The sequence below is a fragment of the Acartia tonsa genome, chromosome 11 (assembly GCF_053477335.1).
Source record: "Acartia tonsa isolate MP-2025a chromosome 11, ASM5347733v1, whole genome shotgun sequence".
Classification (NCBI taxonomy): domain Eukaryota; kingdom Metazoa; phylum Arthropoda; class Copepoda; order Calanoida; family Acartiidae; genus Acartia; species Acartia tonsa.
The window spans coordinates 48,114,131-48,136,511 of NC_137270.1; the positions used below are offsets into that span (position 1 = coordinate 48,114,131).

The 22,381-nt window shown below is 32.8% G+C and overlaps 1 protein-coding gene across 1 annotated transcript in view; it reads right to left on the bottom strand.

Annotated features, from left to right (window-relative positions):
• LOC145332125 (kinesin-like protein KIF17) overlaps nucleotides 1-22,381 on the bottom strand; it is a 54,746-nt gene that overhangs the window by 11,497 nt on the left and 20,868 nt on the right. The window contains exons 3-12 of the mRNA XM_080177070.1: nucleotides 11,603-11,669; nucleotides 11,250-11,321; nucleotides 9,900-9,984; nucleotides 8,156-8,240; nucleotides 7,731-7,833; nucleotides 6,075-6,193; nucleotides 5,518-5,597; nucleotides 3,572-3,632; nucleotides 1,806-1,859; nucleotides 441-483 (exon numbers count right to left, since the gene is read on the bottom strand). Coding sequence (XP_080033196.1) covers nucleotides 441-483; nucleotides 1,806-1,859; nucleotides 3,572-3,632; nucleotides 5,518-5,597; nucleotides 6,075-6,193; nucleotides 7,731-7,833; nucleotides 8,156-8,240; nucleotides 9,900-9,984; nucleotides 11,250-11,321; nucleotides 11,603-11,669 — 769 coding nt within the window. The remainder of the gene's footprint in view (nucleotides 1-440; nucleotides 484-1,805; nucleotides 1,860-3,571; nucleotides 3,633-5,517; nucleotides 5,598-6,074; nucleotides 6,194-7,730; nucleotides 7,834-8,155; nucleotides 8,241-9,899; nucleotides 9,985-11,249; nucleotides 11,322-11,602; nucleotides 11,670-22,381) is intronic.

The following is a 22,381-nucleotide window of genomic DNA, read 5'->3' on the forward strand; positions in this document are numbered from 1 at the left end:
AGCTTTTGATAGGTTTATTAGGTTAGGTTAGGTAAATGTTAACCTGTAGGGTTAGGAAATTGGCCCCGCTGGGGCTAAAAATAGGAGAAAAGCTACTGTGAAAATTGAATTGAAAATTACTTTTGTATTTAAAGATTTTTTATCATGTTATTGTACTCGTCGGTTAAAAAAAATTGGAAACAAGTATTTTGATTTGACAATCTATATTTTTATCTAGAGAAGGTGTAATACGTTTTATTATCTTAGTAGGTGTATATAATATTTTCATCTATTGTCTTATCCCCTAGATCCCCGATTTTCATTGAAAAAATACTACAATTAATCTACATTTGAAATAGAGTAAAAATCTTCTCTTTTTTTACATGTAACAAACATTTAAACGTTTTCTTATTAAAATTTAAAGTTTTTTGTTAGTATTACATATTTTTTAAAAAGTTTACCTTGATTTCCAGTTTTTGAGTTGGATCAGCACTTAAGAGGTCCCTAAATAAATTAATACAATTGCTTTTAGGGATAGTGGTTTTGGCTTTTGGTGAACCCCGCCCCACCCAATCATCTCTTACTTAGAGCATACAGCTAAATGACTACTTGGTTCGCTCATAGCGTCTAGGGCTTACATCTAGAGGGGGCTTGTAACACAGATTTATTGAAGCGAGAGGCATTTTTTCTTGGATCTATAAATCCAATGCATAAGGAAGGCGTCGCACCCGCTTTTTGAATAGCTTAAAACCTTCCCAGAACATTATGGAAAGATCAGTCCAGCAGACAGCAGATAGACGGACAAACAGACGTTGTGAATATTTTGTGGAAGAAGGGAGCGTAGGTTCATTAAATCATCATTATAATTAAGTGCTATTCATGGTTGCAACCTAATTGACTATTTTTTGTCCTGTCATAATATCCATATATATTCTATATTCATTAACCCTTTACAGTCGGGCCCCTTGCCGCACCTTAATCGGTCGGGGGGGGGGGGGGCCCCCCTAATTATCTCAGTTCCTATTAGAGCTTGAGGGCTAAAATTTTTTGTGCAAGTCCCCTGTTTGATAATGAATTTCCGACCTTTTATAAGTCTAAGTCATTTTTCGCTTCCTTCACCCTTTTATTTAACAACCTTTGTTTTTAGGTCTTTTTTTATTTAAAAATTTCAAACGGCTGTAATTTTCTTATTTTTGAAGCTAGAAGAAAAATTTTTTTCCAGAAAATGTTTATTTTTATGTAAATTTTACATTAGAAATATCAAAATATAAATTTCAGCGGCCGCAGCTTTACTTGGCAGCTGCCAGCCGCCGCAGTCGGCGGTCGGCGGGAAAACTGCGGCGGATCTTCATGAAATTTTAATACGTTATGTAGACATGTAAGAAAAGCTTAAGTTTAAAATTTGAAGTCTCTAAGTCAAAAATTGCGGCCACAGGAGCCTTTTAAAGATTTCTGGAGACCTGGAGGATCAGAACCTGCAGGATCATACCTGGCACCTGAAAGTGACTTGAACACCTGTATTTCATATAAGGATGTACTACTAGAGGATTTTTTTGTATTTTGGTATGATAAAATGCTTTGTTTTAGTCAAAAAAAATATTTTTGCTCTTTACCTGGATGACCCTGCCAGGTTTGCTGGCATCCTGTGCCCGCCAGGATGGAGATTTTCAAAAAATTCCAACTCTCAGTTATGTGTCATACCCATACTTAAAAAGTCAAGCAGTTTGGGCTCTTTATCTTTCACACACAGAAAATGAGATAGAAAAAACCGGATGGGGGGGCGTTCAACGCCCCCCCCCCCCCCCGACCGTTAAGGGTTAACTGACCTTATTTCTTCATTGTATATTTCTATATATGACACTCTGATATCATATTGTGTATCCTAAAGTTTTTAAAAATAAATATATTTTTGCATTCAAATATTTTTAAGCACCGCAGTTTCGATAATAGATCTATAGATTTAGATGTATAATCACACAACTATCTGGATCCCTCTGTTGGGAACCTTTTTCGTCTGCTAGCAAATTGCTCTCTGCTCTTTTTAGCGACTTTGATGTGTTAATATTTCTGACGCTATTGGTTGATATTTAATGACCCAATTAAAAATCGCCATAGGGTCCTCGGAACAGATCTATGGTATAGATGTATATTCAGACAACTACCTCCCTTCATTTTTCAAAGACCTCTTTCGTCTGCTTCTAAATCATTTTCTGCTACTTGGCTGTGTTAATGTAAGCGATACCATTGGTTGATTTTCAATGACCCAATAGAAATGTTGCACAAGACGGTTGCGATGGGGAGATACAGCTATTTAACCCTTTCTTCCTCTAGTGTTTTACTCTAATGTCCCATGATGGGGACATACAGTTAATTAACACCTTTCCTCTCTATTGTTATACTCTCATTTTTGAAAAAAATCTTTAAACTATTAAAATAAATTTTGTGGTTATATAAGGAACAAGGTAGCCCTGCGGGGGAAAGGCATACGACAAATCTACCCTCCCACCTCTTATTTTTAATCTATTCTAAAAGTAAAGTAAGGCGGTTCTTTGCTTGCTGGGCACTTTTAAAGCAAGCAACATAAATTTACATTTTTTTTCTGAATAATGTCTCTCTCTGTCTGTTCTGTTGTATCTCGCTAACCGCTGAACTGATATGGTTCTCCTTTACAATATAGCCACTCATGGGTACGAGAGAAGTAATTATTTGGGTGGATGTTTTTTTCTCTTCAAGCTCAAAATAAAAAAAATTGAGGGGGGGGGGGGGGGGGGGTAATTCAACCATCCACCACTTCAAGTGACCCTAGAGGCATAGCCGCTAGTTATTCAAAATGCAGGTAATTTTAAAATACTCCGCCACTAATGGATTTAATTTTTTCTTTAAATAAAAATAATAAAATATTTTTGGTTGGTAACATAAAATTTTTGTATTAGTTTAAATATAAAAAAACTTAATATTTATTCAAATATGTTTTAAGTATTATTTAGTTTAAACCATGCGTCACTTTAGTTTCTGCATGTCTATAAGAAAAAGTTTTATTAGGACATAACTACTCTAAAAACCTGTCTATCTATCGAATAGTATTATAGACAGCTTTCCTTGAATAATAAAAAAAGGATTTTAACAAGTTTTGTTAGCCGAAGAACAAAACTGGTTTTGATTTTAGATTGGGAAATTGTCTATAAAATTGCTATACATTACTTTTCAGTATGGTTGAGAACCGGTTATAATCCAGCGGATAGTAATCAATTTCAAAGCCATACTGGAAAAGCTATGTAAGAAATGTGATGTTCTTAGCTGCTATTTGAGAAGTGTTGTCATTTTTTGTTGTAAAAAGCATACAGTTTACATTGTTTGGATCCGTCGGTCTGTCGGTTTTGCTAAGAATATAGATATTTACATTCATGTTTCAAGATCTTTTATTTATTTTATATCTTTCTTTCTACACCTTTTCTCCCTCTCTTTTTTTATGACAACCAAACTTTTTGTCCATCCATAATTATTTAGCGAGATCCTTTGGTACATACACATTACTCACAGACCGACAGAGATCCTGTTACTTTATGATAAGAATATTATAATATATTTATTTTCCTGGTCTTCATCTGATTCTTTCCCCTCAAATATGTGAACAATAGCTCTGGGAATAATACCTAAAAATAGAATAATAATATATATCATCATTGGGGATGTGCATCCATTTATAGTCCATTGTCTTAGTACTTTAGATCCCAGCCATGAAACCTTTAGCCCCAACCACCTAAAAGATCGACGAGCCAAAGTTGCACTAATCACTGATTAACCCAATTTAAGCTACAAACTGCCACAATCAGCCACCCTGAGATAATGCCAACTTTGGCTGTAGCCAGACCTAACTGCAGCCATCCTCAACTTCAGCTGCAAATTTATATTCAGCCGCAGCAGACTCTGCGTCGCTAAAGGTGCGGCTTATGACCCCTGATACTTTATGTATTGTGTGTAAACACCCCATCCCATTCCATCCTACTGGATAAACCAAGTGACTAATAAATGACAGGGGAAAAGGCAATCTAAATTACAACAATTTTTCCCCTGTCATAATATCCACATATACTCTACATCCATTGTTGTGTAATTTTTAATTTTATAGTAATTAGCTAAAAATTTTACAAAATAATAAAATATAAATTTTACATAATTGTATTCAGAAAATTGTAACAAAAGTAATGATAACATTCTCGTTAGTTTAACATAAATTTCCCTTTTTATAAATGCATCCCATTGATGATAAACAAAATTCCCATTATGTAGATTTGACACAAGGTTGAAAATTTTCAACACTACTTGTTTTGGAATTTGGAAGTAATCTAATTAGGATATTGGAATAGTTATTTCTCTCATCATATCATAAACAGCTTTCCGTAGATATAAAATGTACAATTATAAGATTAACACCAGTTTTTTTAGCCCCGAGATGCCCAAGGCACGGGCTAAAAACCTTGGTCTTAATATTATGAAAACTGGACATAGTACGATGCTAGACATATTTTTTTTTTGTATGGATAAGAACCGGATCCTTTCCACCAGATTCGAATGAATACTAGAAATTAAATTATTTTGTATTGATCTTTTCAAATAATGAGAAAAAAATATTTTGATTAGTTTAATAAAATTAAAATATAAAAGCTTATTATTTTTGCAAATTTTATGAACTCATATTTTGAGTACTTAAATAAAACAGAGAGGGAGGGGACATTGGGCTTTTTATTACACTAGTCCCCAAAGTCTTATATAACAATTTCTTATTCATTGGGTTAACAACCTTTGAGACTTTAATAGAATTTTGATTGGTTGGTTCATTTAGTTGAGTGTCCAAACGTTTCAACCACTTATTTTAATACAGAAGGGTTATGGGGGTGTACACAAACTGGCCATTGTCTTATCCTTTTAGATCCCTGTAAATGAATACTTTTAAGTTTTAACTCCTACATAATTCCATATTTAATGTAGGTAAGCATGGAAAATTTATTGGAGGCTACCTCAGGAATCTAAAGGGATAAGTACTATTCCAATGATAATACACAAAATTACATCTTCTTTAGCATAAAGTTAGTGGTTTGAACGTTTAAACACTCAACTTGATAAACTAACGAATCAAAATTCACTTTCCCCAAAGTCCTTAAAGTTGTAAAGCCAATATATAGGAAAGCGTTATTGAAAAACTATGGGGACTAGGGTAATAAACAGTCATTGTCTCCTCTCACAGAGGCTACCTACTCTTAACAATAGTACAAAAAAAGCTCGGCAGTGGTCTGACAGCGGCTGGTTATTAAGATAAGAATCAGGTCTAATTGATTAGTAAATTGCAGGGAGGGAAGGGTCATTGTGCTGTTTATTACACTAGTCCCTAAAGTTTCTAATTTGTTGGCTCAACAACTTTTGGGACTTTTATTGAATTTTTGTTTGGTTGGTTCATTAAGTTGAGTGTTCAAAAGTTTTAACCACCAATTGTAATCTACAGAAGGGGTAATTTTGTGCATCAACATTGGGGATGATTACCTATATGATCTGGATCCTCCTGCATGGTGAATGACTTCCCAGATCCTGTTTGTCCATATGCCAGGATTGTTGAATTATACCTGAAATATTGGTTCATGTGGACGTGGTCGAAATGATGTCGTGCAATACAAATGACCAATGTTGGGCCAATACAAAGACTAAATTATTGGCAGTCCAGTAACTCTTTGGGTTTCAGAAACTAGCCTAAAACCAATCATTGACCACTACCAAGCTTTCTTGAAAATCTAAGTTTTTACATGAGATACATACAAACACAAACACATACATGTAACTACTTGTGTGTGTCGTATTATAGACAGCTTTCCGCGGATAATAAAATTAAAAAAATTAAGATTAAAACCAGTCCTGTTAGCCCCGAGGGACCAAAGGCCCTGGTTATAAAAACTGTTTTTAATTCTATGATTAATATTTTATCATTTATGGAAAATTGTCTGTAATATGATGCTATACATGGTTTTTCAGTATAACTGAGAATTGGTTCTAATCCAGCGGATAGTAATCGGCTTTGAAGCCATACTTGAAATTAAATTGCTTACCCCTCTAGAAAGCTTTGAACCAGGGAGTAAGGTATTTCATTGTATATCTGGGCAGTAGTTGTATTTCCATTGTAGCAGCGATCAAACACAAAAGTTACAGACTTCCTAGCACTTGAACTCTAAAATATAATTAGATATCAATTAATCGTTACTGTAATGCTACCCTTTTGTCAAGCAATACAATTAACAGACTTAGTTATTTTAAAATAAAACAAGAAATATGTTTGAATACAGGGATCTAAATAGATCAGACGATGGCCGATAAATTTACGTTCATCACCTATGTTCTTAACTCTTCTACATTTCAGTTGATTAAATTTAATCAATTGAAATGTATTGTGTTTTACCAAGAGTTATAAACTTTAACTCAAAACTTTGATTTCAAGCAACACCATACGAGTAATTGAAAATTATTATTTCCATTAATATAGGGTTGCAAAAAAAGTGGATGGACAAAAAATATTTGCATACCTGTCCGCTAGATGGTGGGGTTAGGATTGTACATTTAATATTAATTATATAGTTGCATTCCTGTCCACTAGATGGTGGAATTAGTATTGTACTTCATTATTAATTTATATAGTTGCATACCTGTCCACTAGATGGTGGGGTTAGTATTGTACTAACATTATTAATTATATAGTTGTATACCTGGGGCTAGGGGCGAAGCCGCTATTTAATTATATAGTTGTATACCTGTCCGCTAGATGGTGGAGTTAAGATTGTACATTTATTATTAATTATATAGTTACATACCTGTCCGCTAGATGGTGAAGTTAAGATTGTACATTTATTATTAATCATATAGTTGCATACCTGTCCGCTAGATGGTGGGGTTAGGATAGTACATTCATTATTAATTATATAGTTGCATACCTGTCTGCTAGATGGTGGAGTTAGGATTGCACATTCATTATTAATTATATAGTTGCATACCTGTCCACTAGATGGTGGAGTTAGGATTATACATTCATTATTAATTATATAGTTGTACACCTGTCCGCTAGATGGTGGAGTTAGGATTGTACATTCATTATTAATTATATAGTTGCATACCTGTCCACTAGATGGTGGAGTTAGGATTGTACATTCATTATTAATTATATAGTTGCATACCTGTCCGCTAGATGATGGGGTTAGGATTGTACATTTATTATTAATTATATAGTTGCATACCTGTCCACTAGATGGTGGAGTTAGGATTGTACATTTATTATTGATTATATAGTTGTATACCTGTCCACTAGATGGTGGAGTAAGTATTATACATTCATTATTAATTATATGATTGCATTCATGTCCACTAGATGGTGGGATTAGGATTGTACATTCATTATTAATTATATAGTTGTATACCTGTCCGCTAGATGGTGGGGTTAGTATAGTACTTCATTATTAATTTATATAGTTGCATATCTGCCCACTAGATGGTGGAGTTAGGATTGTACATTCATTATTAATTATATAGTTGCATACCTGTCCACTAGATGGTGGGGTTAGGATTGTACATTCATTATTAATTATATAGTTGCATACATGTCCGCTAGATCGTGGGGTTAGGATTGTACATTCATTATTAATTACATTGTTGCATACCTGTCCACTAGATGGTGGGGTTAGGATTGTACATTCATTATTTATTATATAGTTGCATACCTGTCCGCTAGATGGTGGGGTTAGAATTGTACATTCATTATTAATTTCATCCATGTACAACACATCCTTCGCCTCCTCTTTGATTTCTCGAATGTTCAGAGGTCTAAACAAATGTATGATATTTTTGGATGCTCTCTCTCAAAATTGTTTGTTTTAGAAAATTTTACTAGTTTATATTTATAGACCACTGAACCGATACAGTTCTTCTTTACAATATATCGCTATAGGTTCTGGTAAGGTTTATAACTATTTTGGGGGTGAGACTACCACCCTATGAATAAAAATGTTCCTAGAAATATCCCCCCCACAAAAAAAGAAAGTGGCCTCTAGGGGCATAGCTGCTAGATGATGTATAAAGTCACAACTATAAGACTGATATACCATCTAGTTAGATTTATGAGTAGCATGGCACAAAAAAAATCTACCTTGATCTAACTACAACTTGTATTTTCTTTGACTCTGGTTTAGACCAGTCTATTCGTTGATTTTTTATTCTCTCTCCATACTGATCTAGAAAAAATGGATATATACCTATTTGGATATTGCACAAGATTTTCACCTACTCTCACAAAATTATTCTTCCAGCTATCTAATATAACAATTTACCCCCCTCCCCTGACTTTTTCCCATCCCCTCCCCTGGCCAGGGAGGAACGTATTGTCCAATAGCATCCTGAGTGTCCAAACGTTTCAACCACTAATTGTTTTCTACAGAAGGGGTAATTTTATGTATCATCATTGAGGATGTACATCAATTTATCGGCCATTGTCCTATCCTTTTAGATCCTTGAGCTTCACTACTAAAAACCAATACTTCGTACCTTTAATAAAATATTTTTGATAAAATAAAATTAAGAACTCTTATAACTTATATTTTATTTAATAATTATTTGATATTTTGCTATTATTCAGAATTTAACGAGTTCTAACAAGTATAATTATCAAGAATCTAAAGGGATAGAACAATGGCCGATTTATTGATGTACATACCCAAGGATTATACACAAAATTATCCTTTTCGAGAATAAAATTAGTGGTTGAAACGTTTGAACACTCAACTTAAGAAACCAACTAATCAAAATTGACTAAAAGTCCCCAAAGTCGTTGAGCCAACAAATTAGAAATCATTATTATAGTTTAATAGGGGACTAGTTTAATATTAAACATTGTCCCCTCCCACTCTCCGAGTATATAATTATAATTACGTTAATTTAGTCAAATATTGTAAATATTCTAATTTGATAATAAGTTAGCTTTGTTGTTAAGCTACTCTATAGTTTTTTTTTGTTCGTTAGTCTGTCAGAGTAAAAAAACAAACATGACTATGAGATTTTAAACTGTGCGCATTTTTTTTGGGAGGTAGTAACTTTTTATTTTACCAACACTTTAAATTAAACGGGGGGGTGGTTTTTATTGCCTTGGCTGTATTATGGGGTTTTATCAGGAGAATGTAGACCCTTTTTAAAGGGGGTGTATGAGGTGGATATGATATCCCCCCCCCCCACAATAATTTTGCCAGGGGGAGGGGTTGGATACACCCCTTTCTGCACTTATCTTATGAACAAAAACCTTTGGGATGAGGCTTACTGTTGCTGCAGTTTTAATTTTTTAGTTTTTTGTCCTTTTTTTTTTGGCTTACTTTTGGTCTTATTGAATTAATGTATTGTTGTTTGTTTTCAAATTAATAAAAGCTACCATCTAAATATATTTTATATAACTTTCTATTTATAAAATGAGTTTTATAAGTTCGAGAGAGCGCAAAATGGCACCAAAAAAATGACCGCATAAAAAAATTTGTCCAATGAGAGGCCAGTTTACATTGTAATTGAACAATGAAAAATTTATACTCGCCGCTCATTGGTTATTTTATCATATGACGTCATTTTTTGGTGCCATTTTGCGCTGTTACTTTAGGTACACTAGAGAAAGGAGAGTGGTTGAATCAACTCATTAAAATATTTTTTTTTAAGAAAACAACTTTTTTTGATTTTTGGAAAGCATTTTAATCAAGTTGATTTCTCTAGTTGAAAGTAACATTACTCAAAATCCCTAGTGACCTATAAAAAACTTTATTGTAAAGGAGAAGAACATTGGACCAACGATTGGCGAGATCTTTCTGTATAGATAGACTGATATCCTGTTATTTTAATGGAAAAAAATATGAATCTACCTATCTGGGCTTTGCCGTCATTTTCTTGAATTATTGAGGCCTTTTTCATTTTCTCTCTCTCAGCCACCATCTCTCTATGGATGTCCTGAATAGTAATAGGATGTTTGTCTGTGTTTTCAAGTACTTCCCCTAGAGGTCATCATCCTTTATAGTAATAGGATGTTTGTCTGTGTTTTCGTGTACTTCACCTAGAGATCATCATCCCTAATAGTAATAGGATGTTTGTCTGTGTTTTTATTTACTTCCTCTAGAGGACATCATCCTTTATAGTAATAGGATGTTTATCTGTGTTTTCATGTACTTCCCCTAGAGGTCATCATCCTTATTAGTAATAGGATGTTTGTCTGTGTTTTCATTTACTTCCTCTAAGGGCCATCATCCTTATTAGTAATAGGATGTTTGTCTGTGTTTTCATGTACTTCCACTAGAGGTTATCATCCTTAATAGAAATAGGATGTTTGTCTGTGTTTTCATGTACTTCTCAATGAGGTCATCATCCTTATTAGTAATAGGATGTTTGTCTGTGTTTTCATGTACTTCTCAATGAGGTCATCATCTTTATTAGTAATAGGATGTTTGTTTGTGTTTTCATATACTTCCTCTAGAGGTCATCATCCTTATTAGTAATAGGATGTTTGTCTGTGTTTTCATTTATCAATGAGGCCTTTTTTTCATTTTTTCTCTTTCAGTCACCATCTCCATATAGATATCCCGAATAGTAATAAGATGTTTGTCTGTGATTGTCTGTCCTTAATGCTGGTATAGGCTTTGCCGGATTTTAGGGTTTATTTTAGGTATATTAAATTTTGCAAAAAAATGTTTCTATATTTATTTTAAACAATGAGAGATAAAAATCACACAACCTACCAAATATCAAGATTTACTTTACTATTATCTATTGGTTCCTAGAAAAATACAGTTTAGCTACAACTAAACAAAGATGACAGCATCCATAAAAGTGAAGCTGTGAAACATAAGGACAAAAGAACATTAACACTTGTACAGTGTCAGAACTGAATAAACAGAATATAAATGTATAAGTATTAACAAAACTGTAAGTATATTTGTTGCAAAACTGCTTAAATCAGATGAATAGGATAATTTTATCCTTACAAAGATTGTTGTCAACAAAACAACATTTTTGAAATGGACGTAATGACATTCGTGTAACGATTATATAAATGCTACGTTTTCTAAATCATACCTTACTGTTTTAGGAATCGCCATGCAAGGCTTGAAATCGATTTAACAATTTGAACATGTCTAATTTAACGAAAAGAGCTAACCGTTATGGACGTACGGATAGACAGATCCTATTTATGAAAAGCTTCGCTTTTAAAAATAGTTCACCTGTTGAAGTTTAGCTCTTTCCCTCTCAAATTCTTTTCTCATATCATCAGATAACTTCTCCCTTGCTTTGGCCTAAAATAAGAACCGTAGTAGATCATTTACGTGTGTTTTCTCCAGTAAAGTAAATGCATAACATGTACGATCAGCCGTTTGGTAGCTACCAGACTTTAAAGTCAATATAGTTTTATGGATAATCCATCAGTGGTAACCCCAAAATAGCTATAAATTTTCCCAAGACCTATGAAAAGCTACTCTGTAAAAGAGAACCACATCGGTTAAACCGTTACTGAGATCCTTCAGTACACACAGACAGACAAGTTGTTACTTTATTATAAGGATATCTATGTACATACTTGTTCTAGTTCAGTTTTCATGATTTCTTTCCTTAGCTCAGCTGATGTCACAGACGGGGCTCGATTCCTAAACAACATAAATTGTGTAATAGTTGATGTCACAGACGGGGCTCGATTCCTAAAAAACATTAATTGTGTAATAGTTATTTATCATATCGTATTATAGACAGCTTTCCGCGGATATTAAAATTAAAACTATTATTTTCATGATTTTTATTTTAATACTCGTGGAAAATTTTCTGTAATGCGATGCAATACATAATTTTTTAGTAGTGGATGAGAACCGGCTCTAATCCAGCGGATTTTAATCGTTTTCGTAGCCAATACTTTTTTAGTAGTTTAGTAGTGTATTAATGGATTTATTATTACTCGGATCTTACAACAGATGTTGTACTCTGAACCCCAACGAAAACGAAACCCCATCCCCTTATCCACTCTTTGTAATCCATCTACTCACCCCCCTCTGTATGAACGAACTGTCCAATAAGTGATGTCCTTGTTATCAACCTAAATGGACGACATTTTTTTCCACTGTCATAATATCCATTATCATATAGGATGATTGTTGCACTACTTGCAAATAAATAAATGTGTTTCTAAAAAAAAATGAAGAAAATAAAAGAAGTGTTTCATGACACACGAATAACAAAAAGAAAGAATAATATAAATCAGTCAATTAAAAATTATTTCGTGTCGCTTTAGAGAAAAAAATAAACGTGTAAAACAAATACAGAAATACTTTTACAGTATGGCGAATAAAAAATCAGATATTTTGTTAATGGTGCTAACTAATCATGATTGTATCTGCCTGTCTGTCTTTCTGTCTGTTTGTGTGTCTGTATGTCTGTATGACTGTCTGTCTGTTTGTGTGGCTGTATGTCTGTATGACTGTCGGTCTGTCTGTCTGTCTGTTTGTCTGTAAGACTATCTGTCTGTTTGTCTGTATGTCTTACTGTCGTTCGTTCTTTTTCTCTGTCTGTATTTATGACTGTCGGTCTGTCTGTCTGTTTGTAAGTCTGTATGTCTTTATTTTAAAGGAATTTCTATAACTTCCATGAACTTAATGGAACTATAATGGATGTAAAATGCTCATGGACATTGTTATTATGATAAAATTATTGTCAATTTAAGTTAAAACATAAACATCATTTATTGGTTAGTTCGTTTACCTAGTAGGATTGAAGGGGATGTTGTTTTAGTTATTTTAGCCAGCTACGAGTTTCACTTTATTAGAGCACATGAAAACCTGGTATAAGATCCAAGTAATAATATATCTATTAAACACACACTCAAACATTTTACTACTTTGCAGAAAAAAGGTACTTGTCATCAGGAAGGGAAGGGACATTTGGCTGTTTATTACACTAGTCCCCAAAGTTTTAGAATAAAGTTATTTATTCGTTGGCTTAACAACTTTAGGGACTTTTATTGAATTTTAATTGGTTGGTTCAATAAAGTAAGTGTTCAAACGTTTCAACCACTAACTGTCATCTATTTTGTGTATCACTATTGGGAATGTACATTAATTTATCGGCCATTGTCTTATCCCTTTAGATTCCTGGCTTGTCATACTGTGTTATACATATTTGACTTAAATTGTTATAAAGTAAGGCAAACAAAAGATTCAGAACAACAAAAAACAATTTGATACAAAAATGTTCGAAAATATAAAACAAGGGTGAGAACATCCATAAAAGCGAAGCTCTGAAACGATAGAACAAACGGACAATAACACTTGTATAGTATAAGAACGAAAAAATCAGAATATAAATGAACAAAACTAGAAACAAAATTCCTAGTAAATTTGGTAAAAAACTGCTTAAATACAGGATAATTTTTAAGGACATACTGACACTTTTAGGACTTGATTATAGACATTCTTCGCCTATAACATTATACTTTGTTGTTCCAGGAATCATTATTCCAAAAATCAGAAAAATCTAAAAAATATGTGTGATAAAAAGTGTTGTTAAAAACGTAAAAAATCAACATGTTTAAAATGGACGTACAGACATTCTGATAATGATTAGAGAGTTGCTTTCCAAATCGTACCTAAATACTACAGGAATCGCCATACAAAGTTTGTTTTCGATAGGACAATTTTACCATGCCTAATTTAACGAAAAAGCTATCGGTCTCGGTCGGACGGACCGACCCTAATTATAGAAAAGCTTCGCTTTTAAAAATAAGAAAAATAGTGCAAAATATATTGTTACTCTTACTTTTTTTACGCACTTTAAGCGTCTAAAATAAAACAATTGTTATTTTTCGCTATATTTTATGATAAACATCTTTCCGCGGATATAAAATAAACAATTATAAGATTAGTACTAGTTTTTACCCCCGAGATACCGAAGGCACAGTTTATCTGGGTTTAATCTTATGTTTGTACATGTTTATATTCGTAGAAAACTGGATATAATAAGATGCTAGACATAAATTTTTAGTATGGATGAGAACCGGTTCTAATCCACCGGATATTTATCGGTTTCGAAGCAATACGAGAAAAGATTTGAGAAATTTTATAATTATTAAAACTGTAGAAGACAATAAACGATAAATAAATTTTTCTCCATATTCTAAAGTTAAAATATTGCAAGGGTTTTAGAATAAATTATGACAAATAAAATTATCGGTGGAAAGGTTAATATACTTAAATTTTGTGATTGCATTACACTCAAGAATAAGACAATAAACAATAAATTGATTTCTCGTATTCATTCGAATCCGGTGGATAGGAACCGGCTCTCATCCTTCGGCAACTCGGCGCTAAAAAAAAAATAGTTTTAATCTTATAATTGTACATTCTATATCCGCGGAAAGCTGTTTATAATACGATGCGAGAAATATCTAGTCTTTGTCAATTGCAATTAATAAAATTATCCTTTCTGTATAATAAAATTTTTGATGGAAAAATTCATGGAGGTTTAGGTATAAATTTCGATCAATTGTCCCCTCCCTACCTATATTATTTGTATCTGTAAATCTGTATTCTCAATGGATACAGCATATACGTGGATATTATGACAGCGAAAAATTGTTGTTTATTTAGGTTGCTAATATGGACTCATTGGTCAGTTTGTTCATCATTTAGGAGGGGATGGGTGGAATCGTAATTTTAGCCAGCTACAAGTTTTACTTAATTAGAGTATATGATATTCTGGTCTCTCTCTCTCTCTCTCTCTCTCTCTCTGTCTGTCTCCCTCCCCCCCTCTCTCTCTCTCTTTCACTCTCTCTCTCTCTTTCTCTCTCTCTCTCTCTCTCTCTCTCTCTCTCTCTCTCTCTCTCTCTCTCTCTCTCTCTCTCTCTCTCTCTCTCTCTCTCTCTCTCTCTCTCTCTCTCTCTCTCTCTCTCTCTCATATAATCATTCACACAACAATAATGTTTCGGGTTAAGATATCCGCTGGATTAGAACCAGTTCCTAGCCATACAGAAATATCATGTATAACATCGTATTACAGACAAGGGAAAGGTGTTTCAGTAGGGAAGTTGACACCCCGTTCCAGGTTATCTGTTTTCCCTGAATTAAGAAATAATCACACAAACTACTGGATATAGAATTTGTGGATTTTTTGTTGTTGTCAATTTAGGTTGTTAATATGGTCCTCAGATATTGGTCAAAAACTCCTCAATGGTCAGGAATTGGAATGGGGTGAGGTCAAAAGGGGGGGGGGGGGTATTATTATATTAGCCAGCTGGGAGAAATATTTTATCAGGGTATGCGAGAATCTGTCATAATATCCATGATTTCTATATCCATTAGAATCCCACATATTATAAAGTTTCCGAAAATTTAAATTGGCTATTCCTATAGTCAAATATTTTGAAAGGCTACAGTATATTTTATCAATTAAAGATAACAACAATGACAACATCCATAAAAGCGAAGCTCTAAATTCAGAAGGAAGGACAAACGAAGAATAACTCTTGTGGAGTGAACATTAATTTGTAAGGCTAAACAAAATTAAACATAAATTTGTTGCAAAATTGCTTGAATACAGAGCTGGATCTTTAAATCATTTGAGTGGTGAGCCAGATCGGGATGAGCCAACTTTCCACCAATGAAAGCACAGCATTTTATGAAATGCCGCTCTGTGATTGGCTGAAATTCGGCGCACCCCGATCTGGCTCACCACTAAAATGATTTAAAGATCCAACTCAGAAAACAGTATTGGACATTGAAACGAATAAGGTCATTGAAAAAGTGAGGGAGGTAGTAATCTGTATATACATCTATTATAGATCTGTTGGTAGAATATAAAAGCCTTCTGTATTATCAAACTTGCAAATGGACTTTAGAAACTTGGTAATATATGAGATCTAAAACTAAAATTGGAAGTAGGAGGGGATAGACTTCCTCCCCACCTCAAGTGCCCTTAGAGGCCTCTAGTGGCATGAAAGCCACCTGTGATATTAAACTTCCGAATGGATTTTTGAAACTGGGTAATATATGAGATCCAGATCTTGAAATGATGAGTGTATTGTTTTACTTTTTTAAGTATTTCTAGAATATTGCAGAAAATTATTAATAGCTAAATGAATTCGCAAATCTTATAATGGTTATATCCTAAATTCAAACTTTCCACGAATAATAAAATAAAAATCATATAATTTAAACCAGTTTTGTTAACCCGAGGGGTCAAAGGCCAAGACTAACCTAACTGGAATTAGTTTTATGATTTTTATATTATTATTCGTGGAAAGTTGTCTTTATTACAATGCTATACATGTTTTTTAGTATGCCCAGTTCTAATCAAGCGGATAATACTCGGTTTCAAAGTCATACTGGAAAACAAAATTCAAAATTTTGTAGTTTTGAATTGCCACCTATTATTGTTTTGCGCCTCTATTATACTTACTACGGTGGTGTGAGAATTATTAGTTATCATATATCAAATGGAAACTCCTTCTTTTTAATTTTATTTTTAAGTATCTTTGCTAAATAGAATTCTAAAGGAAATGACTGAAAAAATGATGTACATCTCCCAATTGATGATACACAGAATTACCCCTTCTATAGATTACAATTACAACACTCAAATTGTGGCAATAAATCAAAATTTAATAAAAGTACCTAAAGCTATTAAACTAACGAATAAGAAAACGTTATTATAAAACTCCCTCCTTGAATATTCTGCTCCTCCCTACCCCTTTAAATACAAAGTACATTGATGTAATATTACGAATTTAAATATTGTAGTTTTCTTTAAAAAAAAATATTGAGAGAAGTGTGTGGGGGGAGGAGATTTGCATTTTTGCGATGAATTCAAAAATACCAGGAAAAAAGTGATCTATACATTGAATAAATGTATTTTAATAAAAATCCTCCAAACTGCCTAGCAAACACAGAATACTCCCTTTTATTTATTTTTATTGGTTTAATATTTGGTGTGATCTTATCTTACAAACAATAAAAACTTATCCTTATACAATAAAAAAATAACAAGATGGTCTTTATATACCATAGGATCTCGCTTGCCACTGAACTGATATGGTTCTCCTTGACAGTATACCTTCTCAGAGGCTTTTGAAAAGTTTATAACTATTTTGGGAGGGGTACCACTGCCCTCCCAAGAGAAATCCACATTTTTTTTTTTTTTTAAAGCTAAAATTGACATTGTTTTCCCTTCTACTAAGTAGTTTCACTCGGAATTTGGATTTAAATTTATTGTCAACTTACTTTTCCATATATTTGTGTAAATTTAATATTCCCACTGCTTGCAACATTTTTTAATCAGCTTCTTCTATCACAAAATTTATGACAATTTGGGATTTTTTAAAATTTTTATATCAAAACTGTATATTCTATATATTTATCAAATTATGTAAAGATTTTATTTCTTTTTTGATTATCAAAGAATAAAAAAGATTGTAGATGGTCACACGGACAAATTTAGTTATAAAGCCTGAGCAAACATTTTGTAGTCATAAAATCCAGAATATCATGAAACCTTTATGTATGTTCAAATATTTAAAATCCAGCTATCTATCTTATATAGGAGCTGAAAAAAATAATCTTTAGGGCAATTTTAAATACCCCTCCCTACCAAACACCGCCGTCAAAGTTCTATTCATTTTAAATTCTAAATTAAAATTACCCACAGAGTCAGATATAAAAACATATCCTATTATATAAAGTAGTAAGCTTTTTTGTTTGTAGCGAAGGATCTCGCCAACTGCTGAACCGATATTGTTCTCCTAAACAGCGTAGCTTCTTACAGGTTTAGGGAAGGTTTTAAACTATTTTTTTTAAAGATAAGACAATGGTGATATACAAAATTACCAATTACGTAGATGATAATTAATGGTTAAAACGTTGTGACACTCAACTTATTAAACCAACCAATCAAATATAAATTATAGTCCCCAAAGTTTAACGATTAAGAAAACGTTGATATAAAACTTTGGGGACTATTGCCCCTTCCCTCCCTTTGTTTTATTTGTTCAAAATATTGTTTTAAATACATTATTTTCATAATATTTTTAAGTACTTCATTCAATAAAAATACTGTATTTTTGATTAAATGACGTTAAACGTTTCATATAAATAAAGAATTTCTAATAATAGAAATTGTATTTTGACAAAAAAATTATTTTTATATATCAATTTTTTGTTTTAATATGAACTAAAAGTCATATAATTTAATTGCTCTGTTTCGGTTAGAAATACAAAAGCACATCCAAACTAGGGTTGGGCCGGATACCGGATATCCGGTATCCGGATAGTTTCAATATCCGGTATCTGGCCGGATATCTGGCCAACGCTCGAGATCCGGCAAATTACCGGATCCGGATCCGGATAGTTTCAATATCCGGTATTCGGCCGGATATGGAAAATGACCGGATATCCGGCCAAACCGGATATCCGGCCCAACCCTAATCCAAACACTATTTCTAGCTCAACCTTATATAAAAGTAACAGGATGTCTGTATGCGAAATTGGGATCTTACTAACTGCTGTACCGATATGGTTCTCTATTACCATATAGCTTCTCATAAGTCTTGGGAAGGTGTATAACTTTTTGGGGGATGATATGATATGACCACCATCCGAAAAGAAATCGCCCATAGAAAACCCTTCTACCTACAGTGTCCCAAGAGGCCTCTAGGGGGCGTAGCCGCTTATGTATTCTATAGCAGCAATAATTTTCTAGCGTGAAATCTTTTTTTATAGCGTAGATTTTTAATTGGCAACTTTTTAGTTGCGAAGCTATTCTATAATTCACTTTGTATGTCCGTCAGTCCGTTAGTCTGTAACGCTATGGGGGAAACGTGATTTTTTCGGTTCCTTAGCAAGATAGATAGCTGAAATTTTTACTTTAGATTCCTTTGACATATGCCCATCTAATCTATACATTATGTTGTCCATCTGTCTGTTATTTGGGTTGCTAGATCGATTCCTAGATTTTCAAATTTTCGTGATTTTCTTAATTCCTATTCAAGATAGAAGGGTGAAACTTTTAGACAGTAATTTATATTACATTCTACATATTTTCACAAAAATTTGGGTGCCAGATCGATTCCTAGATTTTTAGGTTTTTTGTAATTTTCACTGTTCCTATTTAGGATTGACGGCTGAAACTATCAAAGATTAAATGATTAAATATTCTCATATTCTACATAATCCCATCAAGTTTCATTCAGATCTGTCTATTAATTGCGGTGCTAGATCGATTCCTAGATTTTTAAGTTTTCGTTAATTAAAGGTTGCATGATTTTAAAGGGTTCGTGATTTCTCTATTTAATTTAATGTTTATTGTTTGACACTGCTCTATAGAAATTTTTTCCCGATATCCATTTATAATTTTTTTAGCTTCGCTACTTATGGATGTTGTCATCCTTGTTAATGAATAAATGTGTACAGTACGTGGGATTATATTTGCCATAACTCTGATTAATTTGATTAAATCATAAAGAAAGAACAATGATGACAACATCCATAAGCAGTGAAGCACAAAAATATACAAGCAGTTAAATTAAGTTATATATCAGATATTCAGCTCTTATAACAAAGACAGAATGAAAAAAACCTTTAAAAAAGAAACGTTAACATCTTTGGAAGCACAACCCACAAACAGGCGGGCTAAACAGTGCAAAGATTAGATGCGCATATGTCATAAGAATCTTCACTATAAATTTCAGCTAACTACCATGAATAGCAGACGAGAAAATCATATTTTCGCTAGCAGTAACGTATTGACTGACGATTTGATAGAGGGATCGATAAAGTGAATTATAGAGTAGCAATTAAAAAATCTGCAAGAACAATAAAGCGACCGTCATTTGAAGGAAAGCAGCTGACTGCGAGAAAGCTGCATATTAAACGCTGTTTTGCTTTAAACGGTTAATACAAAATGTTGATTTACATGCCACTTATTAACCTCGTGTATGTCCGTACGTCCGTCTGTCTGACTATTGTGTTTTTTATTCGCATACATTCCTTTTATCTAAATAAGCAATTATCAAAAAAGGTCATATTCGGTGATTTATGTACAATACATAGAAACAACGATATATCTTGCAATGGGGGTGCTATATTTCTAAACTTACCAAAAGAAAAAATATTCAAATAAATTTCAATTAAGAAAAATTTAATGTTTGTAAGTGTCAAAATAGTTATTTATCGCATTGTATTATAAACAGCTGTCCGCTGATATTAGAATTTAAAATTATAAGATTAAAATCAAGGCTCAGAATACTAAAACTGGTATTAACTTTATGTTTTTTTTTTATTTTAATATTCGTTGAAAAGTGTCTATTCTATAAAACTATGCTATACATTTTTCTCAGTATGGCTGAGAACCAGTTTTATTCCAACGGATATTAATCGGTTTCGAAGCCATACTGGAAACAGTTTTACAACTGGCTACATTGTTGGACAATGTGAATAAAAAGTGTGAGAAATTAGTCAAATTTATTTTACTTTATTTTGACGTTTTTTGGAAGATTGACAAATATTCTAAAAAGTAAACCACGTGCGCGTCTGCACGTCGGGCAGGTTATAGGTTTTAATCTTTGCTTAACACCGCAACATAACAAAAAACTTTAAAAAATCAGCTATATCAGAGGTGGATTCTTAAAAAAATTGCCCCACTAATCTCTTAGTGGGGCAAAATTGTTTTTGTAAAAAATCCACCAAAATCACATTAAAAATCTACAAAAATTAAACAAAATCATAGAAGGGTTATGAACATAATATTTAACTTATTTTTGTAGAGTTTTACGTGATTTTGGAGGATTTTCAACGAAAACAATTTTGCCCCACTAAGCGATTAGTGGGGCAATTTTTTTAAGAATCCACCTCTGATATAATTGATAGGTATCCTATTATATAAAGTAATAAGATTTTTTGTCTGTAGCGAAGGATCTCACTAACTGCTAAACTGATATGGTTCTTCTTTACAGTGAAGCCTCTTATAGGCTCTGAGATGGTTTTAGGCTATTTTTTTAAAGTCTGGGTATGGTTTTAGGGTATTTTTCTGCTCTTTGAATATAGAGCCCCTAGATGCTAGGGGCGCAGCCGCTAGTATTATATATTGATATTAATACCTATTATGGTACATTTTATCTATTTTTATCATTATTTATCATTTTCCCCTTGAAATTGTAAATTTTTTCATGTAACATTTACTTTTACAAATTAAAAGCTAAAAGTACGCCAAAATCATGTAAAAACAACAACAAAATTTACAGATAGACTTATATAGTTATTTTTCGCATCGTAGTTTAGACAGCTTTCCGTGGATATTAAAAATAAAAATTATAAATCTAAAACCAGTTTTGTTACCACGAGAATCGAAGGCCCGGGTTAACAAAACTGCTATTATTTTATGATTTCTATTTTTTTGTTCATAGAAAATTTTCTGTAATACGATGCAGTTTGAATGAGAACCGGTTCTATTCCAGCAATAATAATCAGTTTGAAGCCATATATATAGGTAAACTAAATATAGATTTATTTCCTAAATTCTTACAAGCAGAGGCTTAAACATTACAATACATAATTAGGACTTTTTGTTAAAGTTTATGCAATCCAAGGGTTTAGATCTGGGACTGAAATTTATTTTTGTTGTTGTAAATTTTTCTTTTTAGTTTCTTTTTGCAAACTTCAGAGTATCTTCGCCCCCCTAAGTATTATAACAATACGTTTCTTTGACAATTATTAAAAGTCATTTTTATGAAATTCGCACCAATTTTTCAGATTTTTGACACACAAAAAAAATAACAATTAAATTTCTTAATTTACGAGAAAGGCGCTTTTTAATTGCATTTATTATTTAGTTTCTCGAAAGAATGTAGAGTTGTTTCGGATTATTTGCTCGCGGCTGGCTAAAATAACAAGACCCCCCATCCACTTCATTTAACCCATCTTCGCCCCTACCCTACTGGATGAACGAACTGATCAATAATTAGGATAACAAGCTAAATTGATGTATATCCATGTATATCCTATATCCATTTGCAGTGTAGCTTTAAAACTTTTAACTAATCTACATCACCAATAATCATACAAAAAATAAACCCTTTTGTAGATTGAAATTAGTGGTTGAAACGTTTGAACATTCAACGTAATGAACAAACCAATTAAAGTTCACTAAGCCCCCAAAGTTTTACATTCAACGATTAAGAAAACGCTATTATGAAACGTTGGAGACAAGTGTGATAAACAGCCCATTGTCCTTTCTCTCTCCGACTTTTAAAAATAGTATTTCAAACTGAATACTTTACTTGATACTAGCGGCTACGCCCCTAGAGGCCTCTAGTGTTTTTTTATATTTA